We start from the raw sequence: 23,842 nt of genomic DNA on the forward strand, positions 1-23,842 counted from the left end.
CTGCCCAGAAGCTGGAACAGGGACATTTAACTCAATTAGACCTGAAGGGAAGACACTAGGGACTTCCAGAAAAGTCCTTCTATTTCTAAGAAAGACTTGCGGCATTTCTTCATTGAACATTGAATGTGATGGTGTTACAGCATCTTGTGACCTGAGGGGGATGTTGTCACTGCTCTAGAGAGTGAAGCAGAAAGAAAAGCAAACACCCAGCCCTCAATGAAGTTACGCCCCGAATCTCCCTGGCTCTGCCCCTTTGTTGCGTGAAATAGTGTTTCCCTAAGAACTTCTGGCTTTTATTCAGCTCTTCTATTACCTACAGCCAAGAACATCCTATTGATGCACTGAATAACCTATTATTTCATTTCCTTATGGTTCTCATCAAAGTGATAATGGAATAGATAGCTACAAAAGAAAGAATTCTTCTTTCGGGAGAAAGAAAGCTAATGAAGCGTTATCGCAGTGCGGTGCAAAGAGCACACATGTTTTTTATCTTGGAATAAGAGGACACGGCTGTGCATTCTTAGGTAAGTAATTTACCTTCCTTGTATCTCAGCTTCCTCTCTGCCAAGTAAAAGGTTTAGACAATGGGAACTCTAAACTTCCTTTATCTGCATAGAGATTTCAATTATTTCAGTATGTATAGTGTGCACAAAGAATGTCACCTGCCATATCAGTACACAAAGGATGTTGTGGCCATCAAGCCATCAGCCACTATACCCTGACGGGACCCAGGATGGAGAAAAGCAGGGCACCGGCCCTAGACAGTTAGTGTGTACATCAAAGGAATGATTTCAGTGATCCAAGATTTCTGCGTCTTCCCAGACATTGAGAAGTGCTAGATTCATTAACTTGAGTTGTCTAGTTTTCTTTCATTAACATCAATCTTTTAATGTTTGACTACCTTTTTGTCTTGTTTCATTTTGCAAAAATTCCTTTATATCCTGTCTCCTCCCTTACCTCTTCATGGCAGTCCCTCAAAGCTGTCTGAGAGGCTGTTTCCTGGGCTTAAGTCCTTAATATGTCTGCTAAATATAACTAATTCTCAACTTTCAGGTTGTGCTTATCTTCAGTTGACAAAAGGAAAAAGAGAGAAACACAGATACAGAGGCATATCTTTCAACGGGAAGGTACTTATGATTATTCATATGTAATCTGGATTTAAATGAACTTTTTTTGGAATATTGGAAGATAATTGACCAAATCCCCTGAAGATTTAGCTTGCAACAACTATATTCCCTGTTGGAACTCTACTTCATCTCTACAAGACTTAAGTATTTTAAAACTCTATGTGTCACTTCTACATGCAAGATCACTATTGTTCATGGTCCTGAGAGTAAAATAATGCCAGCAGCAGGACTCGTGTTCTCTGTGTGGTGTCACACATATTCCAGGCTTCAGCAGCTGAGGACACACCTGTGAATTCCAAACTGCACCTGAACAGTGACACCCACCTGGATATACAGCAGCCATCCCTCTCACTACACCTAAAGCCTAACTCATGGTCTCTTCCCATAAAAGAATGGCTTCTGAAGCCCTTTCCCTGGTTCAAAGTGGGGGAAACTTAGAATCTGTTTTTCTAAACTGGAATAATTAGGAGAATAAAGAAAGGCATTGTTGATAATTGTTAGGACAGCAGGTTCACCAGGACTCCCCAGAAAGGCTGGATCCTGCACCCACTCTGGTCAGGGCTGCACCACCCACTCCCAAGCTGCTCTTTATTCCTCCTCTTCCTGTGCCCTCATGGCACCTGTAGTTGAAGCCACATGGACATAATGTTAAGCATGAGAAGCAAACCACCTGTCTGTTGCTCCCTCCTCTTCCCTCCCCACATTCCACCATCAGTCAAGTCTTGCTGAGTAGATATTCAAATTTCTCATCATAAGAAAAAATAACTGTAACTATGTGAAGTGATGGATATTAACTAAACCTATTGTGGCAATCATTTTGCAACATAAATACACAGTAAGGCATTATGTTGTACACCTTAAACTAATACAATGTTATACGCCAGCTATTACATAGCAATAAAACTATGGGAAAAGAACACAAACATAACCCACAGAACCATAGGAGGCAAAAACACTAAAAATACCCAGTTTATAACTAAATTCAAGACTGGCTTTCCAACTAATGTGGGTAGGTAGACAAGCAGTGCAGCAGATTTTTAATTCAAACAGCACAATGTGATCATATATGACATTTATCAGATTGTTTATGGTAAACAGTTGGTCAGGCAGAGTGTCAGCTTGTCAGGGATGCAGAGGTGGACGATGAGAGCCTTACCTTGTCTGGATCGATGGTGGTGATGACCCACACACAGTGTGCATTGTCTTCATACTGAACCGGGTAATTAGGGGAGGTGATGATGCCACTGGGTCCACGCAGATTTGATCCACATGTTCTAGCTACAAATACATAAAGATGAGTTATTTTCTACAGAATTTCATCTGTGTGATGAAGACATAAGGTGCACTTGGAACTTCAAGTTAGCTTTTTTCTCAGCAGTTTTGAGAAAAAGCAGTCTGTGAACTCAGGTGGGCACATGGATTTTGTTCAGCCTTCAGGACCCTTGCTTGGTATCTACAATATTTAACTGAAACTCTTTATTACATTTCCCAAGGCATTACCATTCACAGAATAACCTGGTTTACAATAGCACCCCAGACAATGTCAAATCAAATCAGTCCATTTCAAACCCCATTCTAACGCAGGAAGAGTCTATACAGACAGTTGGTTGCATATGACACAATGAGACAGTGCAGTGGTATTCAGGAGACCTGAGTTAGTCTCAACCATGCCCTACAGTACATGACCTTGAATAAGTAATCCAACCCCTACAGCTTCATCCTTTCCATTCTAAATGAGGGTGGTGGAACAGATGATATTTCAAGTTCCTTTTGAGTATTAGATTCTGTTCTATAACAAACTGTACCAACTTCCTTATAACACAATGCAAATAGGAACTTAAGATATAATTGAAAGTGCAAAGAAAGAAAATAGAAAAGATGATTCTAAAGGGAAAAAGAAAATACCTTAAAGTTGAAAGACCAAGTAAATGACATAACCCAACAAAAAATAACTATGAGTTGAATATAAAAATATTTCAATTGACTTCCTCTTCAAGAAAGAAGTTTTTTTTTTTTTTAATCAATAGACAATTTTTGGAAATCAAATAGCAGCCTAGATTAAACTGGGTTTCAAAAAGAGCAGAAAAACTAAGTTCACAAGTGAGAACTAAGATAAGAGAAGCTTTGGTTCATTTTCCTAAGATATCATATCACACAAATTGATTAAATTGCCCTCCAGTGAAGAGCTGGCTTTTAATTCTAACCCTTCCCTCCTACCCCCTCCTTCCTTTTGTTGGCAGAGTGCCCACTGCAGATCTGGTATTATTCTAGGACATTCACTTAAACAGCACTAAATAGAATAGGATTCTGACTCCCAAGGGCCACCTTGTGGGGGAGTCAGAAGAAACCATTTAAGTGGGAAATTCCTAACTACTTTCCAGGAATATACATTTCTCTTTCCTATTTCTATTGATACCACAATAATATAAACTATGCCTATTCCTAATAATACTTCTTCATTGTCATTGCCAATTTACAGATGTCTTTCCTTCAAGGCTGTGTATCCCTTGACCTTGGAGAAGCATCCTTCCCTTGTTTATCTGTATATTCATAGCCAATGTCTATACTTATTGACACAAAAAAATGTGAGAAGATGACTTTAGACATTTCAGTTACTTGATGCTTACTAGGAAAATAATTAGCCAAGAATTAGCCTACTATACATTAATTAACAAAAACATGAAAGTTAACTTTTAAAATACTGGCATTTGCTTTCCAAATGAACAACACTTAATAAATGTGGATAAAATGCGACCTGGTTTTCAAAACCCAGTAAATGCATCTTAGCTCCAAAGGTCATCTAACAGAGCAGCACCCACATGCACGTACACCTGCATTGACTATGCCACTCTTCCATGAGCCTGCTTTTAGGAACATGTTCTCAAGAGGACCATGAACTTCAGATCTGAAATCTTCTCAAGGCACTCTAATATTACCAGTATTAATTAAAAAATTTTAGGGGTTCCCAACGTGGCTCAGTGGTAACGAACCTGACTAGTATCCATGAGGACATGGGTTTGATCCCTGGCCTCGATCAGTGGGTTAAAGATTCGGTGTTGCCATGAGCTGTGGTGTAGGTAGCAGACTGTGGCTTGGATCCCAAGTTACTGTGACTATGGCATAGGCCTGCAGCTGTAGCTCTGATTCAACCCTTAGCCTGGGAACATCCATATGCTGTGGGTGTGGCCCTAAAAAGACAAAAAAAAAAAATAGTAATATAAAAACCTTAGAAGAAAAGTTATCAATAAAATTTGAGTCATACCTTTACCTTACATGTTCTCTGAGAAATTTCATACTGAGTAGCTGATAGAAACACAATGCTACTCAATAAATATCTGCTAATTTTGAACTATCAACGTGCCATTTTAAGCATTTCAAACTTTGAAAAAACACATCTAAAGAATGTGTGCAGTGAGGAACTAATGCCTTACATTCCCACTGACAATTTGTACTCATCCCATCATTAACCCCAGCTGTCACTCTGCTGGAAAGTTCACCAAATCTGACAGCCCATCAATGGCCTTGTTTCCCAGTTGCCTGCTTTGAAGCTTGACCTCCGACTTGACTCATTAAAATTGGTTACCAGCTCTTCATGAAATTCATCTTACCCACTGCTTGGGGAGAAAGGATTTTAGTGAATATATTTTTAGTGAGATAACTATTAGTAAAATATTCATAGGAAACAGGCACATTGTCTACATTTTATGCATACAGGCTACTGTGTTCACATAGAACAAGTTATGAATCCAGGCCCCTCAGAGACATTTCTCACCGAAGTCATCAAATTAATACATAAAATACTTCTTCCTTTTTTCTGAGAGCTATGTCCCTGTTTTTGCAGTGCATTTTTTTCTAATAAATTTTTAAACTATTTTTTTATCCATACTTTTAAACAGGTCAACAAAATAATCAGCTGGAATGAAATATATGGGAATATTCAGGGCAGGGATTTTTTGTTTTGTTTTGATTTCCTCGCTGTATAATCTGGACAATTAGAATGACTGCTAGCATTTAATACTTATCCCCACAAACACTTGTTGCTATGGTTTTTGAGTAGACCTTAAATAATACAACGTAACTATAAATATTTAATCTTCTTTATTAAGAAAGCATTGGAAGTTCTAGCTGGCACCTCAGTCATTGCCTTTCTATACCATACCTGTTTCAATCCTCTGCCTCACCATCAGGTGACGCTCCTACTGTCATCCCACCATTTATGATTTTAGGTTCTACTTTCTTAAACCAAACCTTCCCTACTGGTCACAGATAATTCTCAGAGTGTCTCTGGGTGACTACTCAAAGTTTAACCATTTACATGCAGAGTCACTATCAGATAAGAACACTGCAATCTTGCGTTACTGTGATCTGTGTGCCACCATCCAAGTCCACACGTTGGCGGAAGTACAGACTGGGCATTATCTTATACATCTCCAGCAGATAATCTATCACCTGGGTTTTTCTCTCTATTCTGTGGTTCTGTGGCAGGAAGGGGCATGTTGAGCTGCAATTTCTTCGTCCCTCACTCCCCCATCTTTTTCCTCTGTCAATTTCAAGTATCAGAAGGTTAATTTCTTTCATGTCTACTTTATGTTACTTTTCTCAAACACCCAATCTTTGGGAAGAAGAGGAAGAGCTAGAGAAGAACACAGAACAGCCCTGGAGACAGAGATGCTCCAGGACTAGGGCTCCACTGAATCCAGGAAGAGAGGTCACAGGCCAGAGAGCCATGGGGATGACCTAGGGGGGTCAAGTTCAGATAGGATGGTGAGGAGGAGAGAGTGGACCGTGGGGGCACCCAGGCAATGCACACAGACTCTTTTGCAAAAGGAGGGTGAGTGGCCTTAGCTTATCTACAAACCACATGGATGCGCTTGCAAGCGCTGTTTCTGCTGTAACTGAATACAGACTTGACTGATGACCTGGGAATGACCTGACTCAGCTTTCTTGCTTTGCCTGTCCTCCCAGTGGAGACACTGCTAGCCCCTCACTCCTTCCCAGGAAGGGCTGTGTAGCTTCAGAGATATGTACAATGCTTGGTGATCTGCTCTGATTAGATGAGCAATCTCACCATTGGAAACAGGGACTACTTCCCAAACAGATGCTTCTGTACTAAACCCATATCCAATTAGTCAACAAAGTATTTAATTAAGCAAAAAATTGGGTAATTACAATATACTAATGTCAAACAAGTTTTTATAGCAAGATTTAAATACATTCCCATAATTGAAATGTATACACACATGTTTACATATTAGAATTGAATACCACTTTCTGGTCCTGCCAAGGCTTTCCCCATTGTCAAAATCTTTTTGGAAATATAACACATGATGTAAAGTAATTTATACTTAACTTTAATAATAATGTTTACTTCATGTTCTTTGACAATGACCATGGCCTAATTATTGTACAGCTATTATTACTCAGGTGACAGTGTTCTAAATTTGTAAACTCAATTTTTGCTTATGTCTTATATGTTTTTAAAATAAAACTAGAATTCACAAAATGATCACTGACTACATATCAAGAAGGAAAGTGAAAAGGGAGAAGAGAACTAAACAATTTTGAATGCCAATATGTGCCATTTATCCATTTAATCACTGAAGTATAAAACATACTTGTTTCACATAATTTATCTTATGTGATTTGAAGTAGTAATTTATCTATTTATGTAAAACCAGTTCCAGGAATCTACCGTTCGATAGTAACTACTTAATTAAATTAATTGAAGAGAAGAATATTCTAATAGACTAAACAAATTAATAGCGTATCTGGACTCACATATGAAAATTTTTAAAGCAAACTGCAAATTATGTTGGATAGCCTATTTCTTGTATGATTTACAAGAAAGCATTTTTATCAACCACATATTCTATCTCTACATACAGACTGTCAACCTAAATGGAGAAAGTATGTCAGAGATTAAGATCTTGCTTTTCCTAATCACACCTGAGTCATAAGCCTGATTTATGAAGTTACTGGACATCTTGTCTTAAATTATTTCATTTTAGGCCCCTCAGTGTATCCATTTAATATAGTAATAACTTCGCCTATGATTGCTCTAAGGATTGAAGGAAAGAAGACAAGTAAAGCGTTTAGCTCATTGTCTGATAACCATAGCATATGTAGTAAAGAAATACAGAGTAAACAGTTATTAAGAGTTGGGCATGTTTCAGGCATAGAGGATGCAGTAGAGAGAGAACAAAATTAAGTTCCTTGTGGGACAGGATTAAGATGTTGGAATAGAAGGACTGGAGCTCAACTTCTCTCCTAAAAACAACAAAATTTACAAGCAAATACTGAGCAGTCTTCAACCAAATGGACTGGAAACCTTCAAAAAGATATCTTACTCCAGAAGACAAAGACGAGGCCACATTAAAAGGTAGGAGGGGTGATTACACGATACAAGCAACCCCATATCTCCCAGGTGGGAAGCCCCACAGATTGGAAACTAACTGGTTCACAGAGACTCACCTACAGGAGTGAAAGTTCTGAGCAGCACATCAAACCCCCACACATAGGGATCTGGCACTGAGAGAAAGAGCCCCCAGAGCATCTGGCATTGAAAGCCAGTGGGGCTTGTGTGCAGGAGCTCCATGGGACTGGGGGAAATGGAGACTCCATTCTTTTTTTTTTTTTTTTTTTTTTCAGTCTTTTTGCCATTTCTTGGGCCGCTCCCGCAGCATATGGAGGTTCCCAGGCTAGGGGTCTAATCAGAGCTGCAGCCACCGGCCTACACCAGAACCACAGCAACGTGGGATCCGAGCTGCGTCTGCAACCTACACCACAGCTAACGGCAACACCAGATCGTTAACCCACTGAGCAAGGGCAGGGACCGAACCTGAAACCTCATGGTTCCTAGTTGGATTCATTAACAACTGTGCCACGAAGGGAACTCCGAGACTCCATTCTTAAAAGACTCACAGGGACTTGGTCCCAGGGCAAAGCAAAGTCTCCATAGGAATCTGGGTTGGATCTGACTGCAGTTCTTGAAGGACCTTCTGGGAAAACGGGTGAATGTGGCTTGTTGTGGGGTAACGACGTTGGAGGCAAAGCTCTTGGAAATCTTCATCAATGTGCATTTCTCTGGAGTGGTCATTTTGGGAAAATCTGGCCCTGCCTATCAGCACTGAGAAGCCCCAGGCCAAACAACAATCCAAGTGGGATCACAACCCCACCCAACAGTAAACAGACTGCCTAAAAACCCCCCAGGCACATAGCCACCCCTAATCTCATCCAGAGACAAAGCCCCACCCACCAGAGGGATAAGAATCAGCTCCACCTACCAGTAGGCAGGCATCAGTCCCTCCCATTGGGAAGCCTACAGCAAGCCCCTGTACCAACTTCAGCCACAAGGGGGGCAGACACCAGAAGTAAGAGAGGCTATAATTCTATTATCTGTAAAAAGGTCACCACACCAAAAACCTATACAAATGAAAAGACAGAGAAGGATAACTCAGATGAGGGAGAAAGAAAAAAAAAAAAAAACAGAAAAACAGCTGTGATGAGGAGATTCTCAGCCTCCAGGAAAAAGACTTTAGACTGTTGATGCTGAAGATGATGTAAGACATTGGAAATAAACTGGAGGCAAAGATGGATAACTTACAGGAAACACTGAGCAAAGAGATACAAGATATAAAACTTAAGCAAAAAGAGATACAAAATATAATATGGAATAAAAAGTTCATTAGAAGCAGCCAACATCAGAATACAGAAGGCAGAAGAACAAATAAGTGAGGTGGAGGACAGATTAGTGGAAATCACAGATGCGGAACAGAAAAGAGAAAAAAGATTGAAAACAAATGAAGAGAGCCTCAGAGAACTCTGGGACAATGTTAAATGCACCAACATCCATATTATAGGGGTGCCAGAAGGAGAGGAGAGAGAGAAAGGGACAGAAAAAATATGCGAAGAGATAACAGCCAAAAACTTTCCTAACATGGGAAAGGAACCACTCACTCAAATCCAGGAAGTGCAACAGTACCATATAAAATAAACCCAAGGAGGAATACCCTGAGGAACATATTAATTGAACTGACCAAAATTAAAGACAAAGAGAAAATCTTGAAAGCAGCTAGGGAAAAGAAACAAATAACATACAAGGGAACCAGGTTATCAGCAGATTTTTCAGCAGAAACTCTGCAGGCCAGAAGGGAGTGGCATGATCTACTTCACGTGATGAAAGGAAAAAACCTCCAACTAAGATTACTTTACCCAGCAAGGCTCTCATTCAGATTTGAAGGAGAAATCAAAACCCTCACAGATAAGCAAAAGCTAAGAGAATTCAGCAACACTAAACTGGCTTTATAACAAATACTAAAGGAACTTCTCTAGGCAGAAGGGAAAGGCTACAACCAGAAACAAAAATACCGCAAATGACAAGGCTCACCAGTAAAGGTATATATACAGTAAAGATACGAAATCATCCATGCACAATTATACCATAAAAATCAGAAATCATGAGAAGAGGTGCGTAGAAGTGCGGGACACTGGAGATGCACTTGCAGTTCAGAGACCAACAACTTAAAACAATCTCATATATAAAAACTTCAGACTCTTATATAAAAACTTCAGAATAACTGCAAACCAAAAATCTATAATTGATACACAAACAAATAACAAAAATCAACTCAAATACAACACTAAAGGTAGTCATCAAGCCATAAGAGTAGAGAACAAGAGAAGAAGGGAAGAAAAAAGAGCAACAAAAACAAATCCAAAGCAATTAATAAAATGGCAAGGAGAACATACACATCAATAATTACCTTAAATGTTAATGGAATAAACGGCCCAACCAAAAGACATAGACTGGCTGAATTGATACAAATACAAGACCTATATATATGCTGTCTTCAAGAGACCCACTTCACTTCTAGGGACACATACAAATTGAAAGTGAGAGGATGGAAGAAAATATTCCATGCAAACAGAAATCAAAAGAAAGCTAGAGTAGCAAGACTCATGTCAGACAAAATAGACTTTAAAATGAAGAATATTTTAAGGGACAAGGAAGGTCACTACCTAATGATCAAAAGATCACTCCAAGAAGAAGAATAACAATTTTAAATATCTATGCACCCAAGACAGGTTCACCACAATATATAAGGCAACAGCTAATAACCTTAAAAGGACAAACTGACAATAACACAATAAGAGTAGGGGATTTTAACACCCCACTTACATCCATGGACAGATCATCCAGACAGAAAATCAATAAGGAAACACAGGCCCTGAATGAAGCATTAGACAAGATGGACTTAATAGATATCTATAGGACATTCCATCCAAAAGCAACAGAATACACATTCTTCTCAAGTGCACATGGAACGTTCTCTAAGACTGATCACATACTGGGATAGAAATCAATCCTTAGTAACTTGAAGAAATTTGAAATTATATCAAGCATCTTTACCTACCCCAACTCTATATGACTGGAAATCAACAACAATAAAAAAACTGCAAAAAACACAAACATATGGAGACTAAACAACATGTTACTAAACAACCAATGGATCACTGAAGAAATCAAAGATGAAAGTAAAAAATACCTAGAAGCAAGTGACAACAAAGATATGACACTCCAAAACTTATGGAATGCAGCAAAAGCTGTTCTAAGAGGAACATTTATACCAATACAAGCCCACCTCAGGAAACAAGAAAAAGCTCAAATAAACAAGCTAATTTTACATCTAAAGCAGCTTGAGAGAGAAGAACAGACAAGACCTAAACTTAGTAGAAGGAAAGAAATCATAAAGATCAAAGCAGAAATCAATGAAAGAGAAATGAAGAAAACCATAGAAAAGATCAATGAACGAAAAGCTGGTTCTTTGAAAAGATCAGCAAAATTGATAAACCCTTAGCCAGACTTATCAAGAAAAAAAGAGGGAGGACTCAAATCAATAAAATTAGAAATGAAAAAGGAGAAGTAACAATGGACATCACAGAAATACAAAGGATCATAAGAGACTACTATATGCAACTATATGCCAATAAAATGGAAAACCTAGAAGAAATGGACAAATTCTTAGAAAAGTACAATCTTCAAAGACTAAACCAAGATGAAATAGAAAAGACGAATGGACCATCACAAGTACTGAAATTGAAACTGTGATTTAAAAACTTCCAACAAACAAAAGTCCAGGACCAGATGGCTTCACAGGTGATTTCTATCAAACATTTAGAGAAGAGCTAACACATCTCCTTCTGAAACTATTCCAAAAAATTGCAGTGGAAGGAACACTCCCAAATTCATTCTATGAGGCCACCATCACCTTGATACCAAAAGCAGACAAAGATACCATAAAAAAAAGAAAATTACAGGCCAATTTCACTGATGAACATCAATTCAAAAATCCTCAACAAGTCTCTTCTCCAAGTCCATGATTTTCTTTTCTAAGGAGATGTTCATTTGTGGGATCAGGAGCTTGGGCTTATCAGATACAACTTAGAATAGATTTACAAGGAGATCCTGCTGAATAGCATTGAGAACTTTGTCTAGATACTCATGTTGCAACAGAAGAAAGGCTGGGGGAAAAATGTAATGTATACATGTAAGGATAACCTGACCCCCTTGCTGTACAGTGGGAAAATAAAAAAAAATAAATAAATTTAAAAAAATCCTCAACAAAATACTAGCAAACCGCATCCAACAATACATTAAAAGGATTGTACATCATGGTCAAGTGAGATTTATCCCAGGGATGCAAGGATTCTTCAATATCTGCAACTCCATCAGTGTGATATACCACATTAACAAACTGAAGAATAAAAACCATGTGATCCTCTCAATAGACACAGAAAAAGCCTTTGACAAAATCCAACACCATTTCTGACAAAAAACCTTCAGAAAGTGGGCATAACGGGAACTTATCTCAACATAATAAAGGCCATATATGACAAACTTGTAGTTAACATCATTCTCAATGGTGAAAAGCTGAAGGAATTCCCCCTGCTGAGATCAAGAACAAGACAAGGATGTCTGTTCTTGCCACTACTCTTCAACATAGTTTTGGAAGTCCTAGCCACAGCAATCAGAGAAGTAAAAGAAATCAAAGGGATCAAAATTGGAAAGGAAGAAGTAAAACTATCACTACTCTCAGGTGACATGATACTATACTTACAGAATTCTAAAGACTCTACCAGAAAACTGTTAGAACTGATCAATGATTTTGGCAAAGTCACAGGATACAAAATTAATACACGGAAATCAAAGGCATTTCTGTATACTACCAATGAAAGATCAGAAAGAGAAATTAGGGAAGCAATCCCATTAACCATCATATCCAAAAGAATAAAATACCTAGGAATAAACCCACCTAAAGATACAAAAGACTTTACTCTGAAAACTATAAGACACTGATGAAAGATATCAAAGATGACACAAATAGATGTAAAGACATACCATGCTCTTGGATTGGAAGAGCCAATATTATCAAAATGACTATACTACATAAGGCAATCTACAGAGTCAATGCAATCCCTATCAAATTATCAAGGATATTTTTCACACAACTTGAACAAAATATTTTAAAGTTTGTTTGGAAGCACAAAAGACCCAGAATAGCCAAAGACATCCTGAAAAAGAAAAATGGAGCTGGAGGAATCAGGCTCCCAGACTTCAGACTATACTACAAAGCAACATTCATCAAAACCATATGGTACTGGCACAAAGACAGATATATAGATCAGTGGAACAGGATAGAAAGTCCAGAATTAAACCCTCGCACCTACAGCCAACTAATCTATGACAGAGGAGGCAAGAATATACAATGGAGAAAGGACAGCTTGTTCAATAAGTGGGAAAACTGGACAGCCTCATGGAAAAGAATGCAATTAGAACATTCCCTAACACCATACACAAAAATTAACTCCAAATGGATTAAAGACATAGATATAAGACCAGACACTATCAAACTCCTAGAGGAAAACATAGGCCAAACCCTCTCTGACATAAATGACAGCAACATCTTCTCAGATCCACCTATTAGAGTATTGACAATAAAAACAAAAATAAACAAATGGGACTTAATCAAACTTAAAAGTTTCTGCATAGCAAAGGAAACCCTAAACAAAATGAAAAGACAACCCTCAGAATGGGAGAAAATCTTTGCAAGTGAATCCACTGACAAGGGATTCATCTCCAAAATTTATAAACACCTCCTACCACTCAATACCAAAAAGACAAACAACCCCATCAAAAAATGGGCACAACACCTAAACAGACAATTCTCCAAAGAAGACATACAGATGGCTAAAAAGCACATGAAACGATGTTCAACATCACTCATTCTTAGAGAAATGCAAATCAAAACCACTCTGAGGTACCACCTTCCACCAGCCAGAATGGCCATCATCCAAAAGTCTACACACAATAAGTGCTGGAAAGGGTGTGGAGAAAAAGGAACCCTGTTACACTGTTGGTGGGATGGTAAATTGGTGCAACCACTGGGGAAAACAGGATGGAGAGTCCTCAGAAAACTAAAAATAGAACTACCATTTGATCTAGCAATCCCACTCCTGGGCATCTATCCAGAGAAAACCATGACTCAAAAAGACACATGTACTCCAGTAGTCACTGCAGCACCATTTTCAATAGCCAAGACCTGGAAACAACCTAAATGTCCATTGACAGAGGAGTGGATCAAGAAGAGGTGGTACATACACACGATGGAATAGTACTCAGCCATTAAAAGGAACAGACTACCGGCATTTTTAGCAACATGGATGGACCTAGAAATTATCATGCGAAGTGAAGTCACTCAGACAATGAGACACCAACATCAAATGCTATCACTGACATGTGGAGTCTGAAAAATGGACACAATGAACTTCTTTTCAGAACAGATAGCGGCTCACAGACTTTGAAAAACTGATGGTTTCCAAAGGAGACAGGTTGGGGGGTGGGGGGATGTGCTGGGTTTGTGGGATGGAAATCCTATAAAATTGGATTGTGACGATCATTGTACAACTATAAATGTAACAAATTCATTGAGTAATAAAAAATAATAATCAATAATATAAAATAAATAATTTAAAAAAATTTCCTTGCCTTCTTCAGGCAGTTAAACAACTGCTGGCAGGAAATATTCAAGCTTTACATAAATGCAGCATCAGGGTTCAAAAAATAACTTGAAGAGGAATGAACATGGAAGGATTTGGATGAAAAATTTGATGAAGGGTGTAGGATGGAGAGATGCAAGGACAACTGTGAGAAGTGTTCCAGGTAGAAGGAAAACAAATGCAAGGAAGCTGTCAGAAACTTCCCAGACGTGTTCTACAATCATAGTTAACAACAAATTCACATCAGGTTTCTGGTCATTTGTGTCAGTAGAATTTGTATAAAAATACATGGCTTTGTTATTTCCAATAACTTAATAAAAATAAAGGAAAATACGTTTTTCTCCCAAGTGACATTCAAATAAACAGTATAAATCATTAGATGTCTAGAAGCAAAACAGAAAGTTCTCCAAATTCATTGGAATTAAAATAAAAATTAAAAGTGTGAGAAATTAAGAGGAACAAAGTTCTAGTCACAAAATGAGTCACAGCATAGGGAATATAGTCAGTAATACTTTAATAACTTTGTATAGGGAAAGACTGTAACTAGCCTTATTGTAGTGACTGTTTTGTAATGTGTAAAAACACTGAATCACTATGTTGCATAAGAGGAACTAACCTTGTGTTTCAGGTCAATTATACTTCAAAAACAAATGAACAAACTCCCAGAAATAGAGATAAGATTTGTGGTTACAAAGGGGCAAGAGATAGTGTGTGTGGGGGGTGGTTGGAGGAAGGTAGTTAAAGGGTACAAACTTTCAGTTATAGGACAAATAATTAGTGGGGTATAATGTACAACATGAGAAACACAATTAACACTGATGTGAAAGTTAAGAGAGTAAATCCTATGAGTTCTGAGTGTTTGTATATTTATGACAAGGAACACTTTTTTTCCTTAAAAATATGTATGTTTCTTTAAATCTCTGCACTCACAGTGACCTGATATAATAATCACTATTAAAATATAATGTTAAAATTGGCTCTGAACCTTTAATCTGGTAAAGTGAAGTCATCTATCAGGTACAAATGGTCTTTTCACTACTATTTAAAAGGTCATTTCTGTATGGACAGAAAATATGAGTAGGGAAGAATAAGCTGTAAAGTTCTTGGTAAGTGACAAGTTAATAAGTTAAGGGTAATTCTGAGCTAACCTGACCTGGAATACCAAGATAATAATAACTTTATTTGGTGACCCTCGATGGCTCTAATTGGCTTCCATTGTAACCTCAGCTACAATTGCAAAAAATACTTCACATTTCTTATGTGCCCTTTCAACTCAGTGAGCAACTAAAAATATTAATTCTACAGATCAAAGTGCATTAGCATTAAAGGAATTTCTATCTAAATATCCTTCATAAATGTTGATGGAATGAAATGCCAGCTGGAATATTTTACTTAAAAAAATAAAAGTATATCCTCTTCTTTTTTTTTTTTTTTTTTGTTAGCCTATTTTTAAAAGCTACTGCAGTTAGATACTTACAGTTTCAAACAGTTCATAATATTTTTACCCTGTGAAAAACCATGATTGTTTTCATATCCCTAAATGAAGTCAGTATAATTTTAAACAAAATCACTTGTATAATTACTGAGCTATGGCAACCATTCATCTGTGTGGTGACAGGAAGAAAAGGTAATGTACCCCATCCTCAAAGCTAATTAGCTAATGTAAGCATTGGCTAAGGACCCAGTGTCCAGATGTGAAAGATCACTCCTGATTCACTGCAATTTATCAAATGCCTCCATCAGATATTCCTTCTGTGGAGAAGGCATGATAATTACTTAAGAGTTAGAGACCCTTCATGGAGACAGGGACCTTGAGAATCATTCCCTCCCTAATTGACTGATCTGAAATCTCATAACATGTACAAAGCTCAGACCAGAGGCATTTTGTTGCATTTGATAGATGGTTGAGTTTAGAATGTGCGGCTGAGATGATCAATATAAGGGCTTCTTTGGAGGCTCAGACTGAATCAGGAAAACCCAAACCATGGTGTTCTTGTCTTACATACAGTGTATTCTGTGCAAAATAAACTGGAAAAATTGCACTTTTTGTCTGGAATTTACTGATAGCTAAGTAAGCATTCCTGTAGTCTGTTTTGGGTAGCATTTGAAATATCATTATGTTTCATGTTATCCATTTCCCCCTACATTTTAGCCAGCTAACGCTATCTTTACAGAAATAGTCATAAAGGCTCCTCTTAAAGAAAAGTTTCAGCTCTTCCTTAGTTGATGAATCAGGTATTAGAAGCAAGTAGAGTGACTACTTGAAGGAGGGAAAGGTGACAGACTCAGGGTTCCTAAATATTGACAACCTGGAAAACAAATGAGTTTTAATAGAAGAAAGTATGTTCCCTAGTGAGGGACCCCAGTCAGGAAACCTTCCCTTCATACCCACAATGGTGTTGACTGCTGAGGAAATAGGACTGGGGCCTGAGCAGAACAGCTAGAGCAGCGCTGTCCATGGTAGCTACACCTGCCTCCTGAGCACTTGAAATGTGGCTGATCCGAGCTTCAGATGTCCTATAAGCATAAAAAACACACTGGATTTCCAAAACATGGCATAGATTAAAAAAAAAGAGATAGAAAAAGTAAACCATCTCCTTGTATCCTTATATTGACTAGACATTAAGGTGATTTGGGGTCGAATAATGTTATTAAAATTAATTGCACCTGCTTCCCTTCCTTTTCAAGTCTGGCTACTAGATATTTTAAAATTACATCTGTGGCTTGCACTTTATTTCTAGTGGAGAGCACTGTTTTAGAGGATCCCTGAAGTGACCCTCTGTAGGGTCAGCCTATAGACGTCCTAAGGCATTTGGCCATTCATCTGTGTATGTGATTGAATAGATCATGCTATGGTGACTGCTTGATGTTATATGACTCTCATTCAGACTGGGCTGCAGGGGGGATGTTCCTGCTGGCTTTGCAGAAGGATGCTTCCCCAGTGGGAGAGAGCCTTGTGGCCAGGAGGTGAGTGCAGGGTAGAGAAAGGGAGTGGGTGCTAAAGTGGAGGACGGGTTCCTTGTTCAATCATATTTACACAGGAGCCCTTTCTAGTCCAGAAAGTGGATATTCATATATACGGAGCTTCATCCTTTTTTTGATCCACATTGCTTAACCCTAACCCTAACCCTGAATTGATCCTGCATTGATACAAAACTGCCAAGAGACATGAGGGAAGGTGGAATGATTTCCTATTTGCCTTCTTCACTCATAAAAAGCTGCAGATGACACAGGGAAGCAAAAAACTAGACAAAACAAAACAAACACCTGTGTCATTCATTCAGTGATTAACTCCATCTCTCTTTCTTATAGAAATATACACCATGGCAAAGATTCTCTTAATATCTATTCTCCTTTTCTTTCATAGAAATATAACTGTTTGCTATACATTTAACCACTCAAATAAATAAATTTCTCAGTCTAACAAGGTAGGAATATATGGCTGGATTCTGAGCATAAATGCATGTTATGGATTCTGTAGACTCTCTTTAGGATACACCTGCTATGTTTCTCCCTGCTTCTTATAACTGTCCCATCCTATCACCTGGAATTTGGATACCACCTTGGAGCATGAGGATAAATGCCTGAACACAGGGAGGACAGAAGAGTCTTGAGGAAATTTTCTCTCTGAAACGGACCTGCCATCTTTGCCCTGTATTGCCTCTTAACATACATTTGAAAGAGAAATCCATTTCCATTTATCTTAAGCTTCTCTTGGGTTGGGATTTTTTGTCACCTAGCTGTTATCACATAATTCTAAACAGTTTATTTCAGCTTCTCCCATTTAGGATATTTTAGCAATTTCTATTTAATTTTTCTGTAAATGTTTTAATATTCCAAATGTTCTAAAATAGCTATTCCTTTAAAGTTTTGTTTTTAAAGATAGTGTTTGTTATTGTTCCCCAGACACAGTCTGCCCTAGTTCAAGTATACAGATTTAAAATACACATCCTTTAAGAAAACACACCCTTAAGAATTATTTTCAGTTGCTATAGCTCATTATTTTAGAAGATTAAAAGTAATAAACTGAAAAATAACTAAAGGTTAGTCCATGAAAATGAAGGTACATGTAATTGAAGCAAAAACCTCTGAGCCATCAGCTGGGAAGAGAAAAGAGGAGACGAAGTTGAGGGTTCTCTATTTTGGTTGTGAAAGAGGGAGGTGGGTCCTGGACAGAGATGAAAAGACTTCCTGGGAAAACCAGACCCAGCAATCACACAGCAAAGAAAGACCCTGTAGGAGGTTCTCCTCTGAAATACAATAAATCCATGTAAACAGGAAGTCAAAGGACTTCTATACTGATCTCTAAGAGTGAACAGCTGGTGGTTGAGGGGGTGCAGGGAACTGTTTCACCTTTAGCCTGGACGAGAAGCTGGCTGCTGAGATAAGCACCTCTGAGTATTTAAGATCAACTCAGGGTACATCCTGGGGCCAAGGTATTTTGAGATGAGATCTGGGCCAAAGAGAGAGAAAAGAAAGGAAAACTTCTGGATTAATAAATAAGGTAAGAATCAAATAATCTTCTACACAATATTTCCTTTGTTACTCTAAAATATCAATTTGAAACGGGTGCATATTTACTAGTTTTGTCTAGTGTGGGCTTTTAAAATAATGATATACATTTCTCATATAAAAGAATGAGAAAAACATTAAAAAATGAAAGCATATTCTCTTGCCATAGGAGAAAGGTAGTATCTGTGGTCCTCATTTGTAACTGGGGCATGAACGTTACCACTGCTTGTTGGGAACATGGATTTTGCTACATTTCTTTTGAGAGCATAATGATGTCACTTTAGTGTTGACAGTGTGCAAACAGTCTAGTGACAAAAAGAGGAGGGGCAGAACCACACATATTTCCTGACTAGAGATGGATGGTTCTCCAAGAAGGGAAACTTTTCATGGGAACTGGCCACTTGCAACCAGACTGCACACCCATTCTGCCCTCAGGGCATGCAGATGCCACAGAGCTATATTTTGTACATGTAAAAAGCCATGGGAGGTTATAGGTAAGGGTTCGCTAGACTAAACCCTGCAATCTAATATTTTAGCTTTGATGAAACTAGCAATGTATTTGGCAACTGCTTCATTTCACATGATGTAGTTGAAACTGTTCATTTTGCATTGTACCTTTTACAGACAAAATTTCTTAAATAAAAAAACACAATGGAATACTACTCAGCCATAAAAGAGAACAAAATAATGCCATTTGCAGCAACATGGATGGAGGTAGAGACTCTCATACTAAGTGAAGTAGGTCATAGAGAGAAAGACAAATACCATATATCACTTATATCTGGAATCTGATATACAGCACAGATGAATCTTTCCACAGAAGGGAAAATCATGGACATGGAGAACTTGTGGTTGCTAAGGGGGAGGGGGAAGGAGACTTGTGGTTGCTAAGGGGGAGGGGAAAGGAGTGGGATGGATTGGGAATTTGGGGTTAATAGATGTAAACTATTGCCTTTGGAATGGATAGGCAATGAGATCCTGCTGTATAGTCCTAGGAACTATATCTAGTCACTTACGATGGCGCATGATAATGTGAGAAAAAAGAATGTTTGTGTAGCCAAGTCACCTTGCTATACAGCAGAAAACTGACAGAACACTATAAACCAGCTATAATGGAAAAAATAAAAATCATTATAAAAATATATGAATCCCATTCGGGGGAAAAGATAATTCTTACATATGAAACTTTCCTTTTTATACCTTGTTCAAGTTAGTGCTTTTTTTTCCACCCTTCCTTTAAAACTACAAATTTGCTTAAATTATTTAATGGGCAAAAAGCAAACAAAACAAAACAAAGCACCTAGTTTTTCTTTTAATTTTATTAATTTTTCCTTATTAAAACAGCCCAAACAGTTTTCTGCTGGGTCACTATGTCTTCTATAATTCTGGTAGGATTCTTCATATACTTTATATAAGTGACAAGTAAACTATCTGACCTCATTGAAGAAGATGATGGTGACACAGTATTTTGTTCTGCTATGTCTGAAATTAGTTAAGATGATTTAATAAAATGATGGCTTCAGATCATGCTAACAAACTCCCTATCTCACTGATACTATCAAATCCAAGAATTCAACTTCACTACTCTTGAAAGGTGAGAATTTCCAAATTTGCAGGGACATGCATAAGTTTTCCAAAGCATCTGGTTATATAACATATTTTCATAAATATGCAAACTGTGTGTATAGATAGATGGAACCAAGTTATACTGAGTATGTGTGTGAGTTTGAATGATTAGATTTGCTCATGTATTTCCTGAAATTTAAAAACCACAAATATTCTTGGAAATGTTTGCCTCCCAACAAATTTCAAAAAAATATTTCTTGTTTACCTACATCACTATGAAAACATAAATATTTACCAAGTTTTGCTCTGTCTATACACAGTGTTTTGCACTTAAATCTCCTTGCATAGTCAGAAAAACATGCCACCTCTGGGGAAAGAGAACCTAGGCAGAACGGATCACTTCCGCCTTACCTCGGCAAATCGGCCGATGGTCACTCCAAGCAGCCAGCGTCTCCGTGACTCTCTGACACGTGATGCTCTTGGATCCCTGCAGCACGTAACTATCCTCACAGGAGAACTGTACATTTGCACCAACCCTAAGTAATTACAAAACCAAAAACAGCCCAAATTATTCATGGAAGTCTTATTTAAAAATCATCACAGTGCTGCTACCGCGTTATGCTGTCAAAAAAAAGCTAAACATTAAGTAATCCATCAGTAATTACTCCTAGTTACAACCCTCAAATTAGCACATGATCTGGGTTCAAATTTCTGTTCTGCCAACTTCTGCCAAATAAATACATGAACCTTAAGGTATCCTCTCTAAAATTAAGAAAATTAACAGAGTTGGCAGGACCAGGTGTTATATGGCTTAAGAAAATGCACGTGAAAGAAATGTGCCCTAAAAACTAACAAAGTCAGATGTCACTCCATGTAAATAAATATCTTACAAAAAAGAGAAAGAGCAAGGTGGGGGTGGGTGAGAGGGGAGGGAGGCGTGGAGAGGGGGATTGAAAAAGCCTGTGTTAAGAAAATGTCTTAGTACACAGAAAGACAGGTGCTACATAATTCCTCTTATATGAGGTATCTGAAATAGTCAAATTAGTAAAATCAAAGACTGGAATGATGGTTGTCAGGGACTAGTGGAAAAGAGGGAAAATGAGAAGTTATTAATTCAAAGGACATAAAGTTTAAGTAAGGTACGTAATTTCTAGAGATCTGCTGTTCATTGCTGTACCTGTAGTCAACAATAATGTACACTCAACATTTTTGAGAAGATAAATCTCATGTTAAGTGTTCTTATCATCATCACCATCATCATCAAACTTGCTCCCAATGAAAAATAAGAAAAAAAAGTCTCATTAAAGAATCTGTTACCATTGCAAACATTAATTATACTCAGAAGAAGGCCAGTGGTATTATATTTCAGAAATACATCTTAAAGGAAAAGAATCATTTGTTTTAGAAAAAATGCAATCCATCCAGCCTAGAGTTAGATGAAAAATTGCTTTGACTCCAGAGCTGCCTCTGAAAACATGAAACTCTAAGGTTGTAAGCAGTAATGAAATGTGATTGCAGAATCACAATTCAACAGGTGCATGAGAAAATGTGAGAGGCATACATCAGGTCTGAGCACACCCAATTACTTCTTCTAAGCCTGTAGTCTGGCACTGAGTTGAGGGCAGTATTAATTTACTGACAAGCCTATTGTTGCAAAAGGAAATTCTACCTTTGTCTTCCATTTGACATACCCTGAGGTTGATATTGACAAAAATGGGAAAGAAAGAAAGCCTTTGAGGCAAAATACACACTAGTTACCCATGTTATGGATAAAGTTATTAATACATAAAAGATAAAGAAAAACAACAAATGATTTCCTTTCATGCTTATTGAAAAATTCTCATCTCCAGTACTACAGTGATCATTATTCCAGTAACATTACACCAGCATTGCCCACACTTCTATACAACACTCTAGAGGAATGGTCAGAGATGTCTATAAAATTCATCAAATCAGGGTCGAATCAATTTGAAAAACTCAGAATTAAACAAAATTATGCATCTTTCTTTTCTAAAAGGGACTCTTAGTTTACTAAAATTTAATACGCAAAAATTTATCTCACCTACTTAAGGCAATGTAAAGCATGCAGAAATTTACAAATTTATCTGATCGAGAAGCCTTTTGTGCCAAGTATCCAGGGCAACTAGAATTCTATGGAAGTAACTTTGAGAAACACTGCATTATAAGTACATAACATGTATTGTTTTTTGAAAGTGAAAAGTGGAAAAACCAAATTGTAGGCATAATTCTCATTTTCTTGTCAGTCATAGCAATTATTTAAAACAGGTATACTTTTTAGACACATCCCTTCCTAATTTCATTGGTCTTAGGTCTTTGGTGAAACCTCTGGAGCCACAGTGAAGAAATGAAATAAATCTAAATATTTGGTTTGAAAATAACTCTTATATCTCTGCATTCTCTATCCCAGGCTCCAATCTTCAGTACTTTTTATTTACCAAAATTTCAGTTTTCATGCTCTTCATGATTTGTTCAATGCATTTTTATTGAACATCTTCTATGTGTCACACTCTACTATAGGTACCAAATTTGCAGGAATTAATAAGCTTGACAAAGTTCCAATCTCATGGAGATATCAGTCTAGTTAATGCAGGACAAAAATAAACAAACAAATCAAACAAGAAGAAAATGAAAGTGCCGTAAGTACTATGAACAAAATAAACCAAAGGATGTGATTAATAATGAGTTAGGGAGAGTTGGGATTTGAGAGTGTGTCAACACTTTTTATGATCCTCTCAAACTAAGATGATAATATCCCACACAATACTCTTGGTGTGGTCAAACATAAAGGAAGGAAAATGAGGTCACTGCTTCTTTTTAGCAACCACTTCCTTCAGTTTCCAAAGCTTATCATTCATAGTTTGGATGGAGTGCATGCACTCCACCCCAATAAAAATCCATCTTTTTCATACTTGCTTTTCATACATCAGATTGACTTCCTTTAAGTATTCTTAGTAAATTGTATTAATGTTTATTACTTGATTTCATTTCTGATAATATAATACAGACTTATCACCCAGAATAGGAGAAAATACGGGCAGAGGATATTTTTTGGAATTGTCCATTAATAAAAAGATGATTGACTATTATTTCGTATGTATTTGAATGAATACAATTCTGCTACAAAATGAGCAAAAATACGTAGCAGTATAGAGCAGAAAAAAGCTTGATACAAAATTGCTACCACAGATAATGGTTATTTATATATGCATTTGAATCTGCATATCAGGAAAAATAGGCACAAGTACACTTTTATTTCTATGTTATAACTATGTTACTTCTGATTTTATTACAAGTTAAATTTTAAAATATTTTAAAATCCTACTATTAGATTGTTCCATTGTTTTCACTCAGTGAGACAGAACTCTCACATCTAACAGGGTTCATACACAGATTTCCATCAGACAAAAATTACAGAAGCCTCTTCTACCACAGAGGGGAGGGGCCCTCCGCCCTCCCAGTGTTCCATAGTCACTGTAGGGAATCGTGAAGATCTAATCAGAAATCTCTACCCGTGCTGGGGAATATGCCTCAGTGCACACAGAGTCCAGTATGGAGCTCAT

General features: G+C 37.5%; 1 protein-coding gene across 2 annotated transcripts in view; it reads right to left on the minus strand.

The window, feature by feature from the left end:
- Positions 1 to 23,842, minus strand: part of CSMD1 (CUB and Sushi multiple domains 1) — a 1,878,204-nt gene that overhangs the window by 478,918 nt on the left and 1,375,444 nt on the right. For both annotated transcript variants that reach the window (XM_084999785.1, XM_021075826.2), the window contains exons 9-10: positions 20,673 to 20,797; positions 2,284 to 2,405 (exon numbers count right to left, since the gene is read on the minus strand). In XM_084999785.1, the coding sequence (XP_084855911.1) occupies positions 2,284 to 2,405; positions 20,673 to 20,797 (247 nt within the window). The remainder of the gene's footprint in view (positions 1 to 2,283; positions 2,406 to 20,672; positions 20,798 to 23,842) is intronic.

This window comes from Sus scrofa, chromosome 15 (assembly GCF_054392235.1).
Source record: "Sus scrofa isolate SSC_HxYL_T2T_F1_AM1 chromosome 15, Sscrofa_HxYL_maternal_Yorkshire_Landrace_v2.0, whole genome shotgun sequence".
NCBI classification, from domain to species: domain Eukaryota; kingdom Metazoa; phylum Chordata; class Mammalia; order Artiodactyla; family Suidae; genus Sus; species Sus scrofa.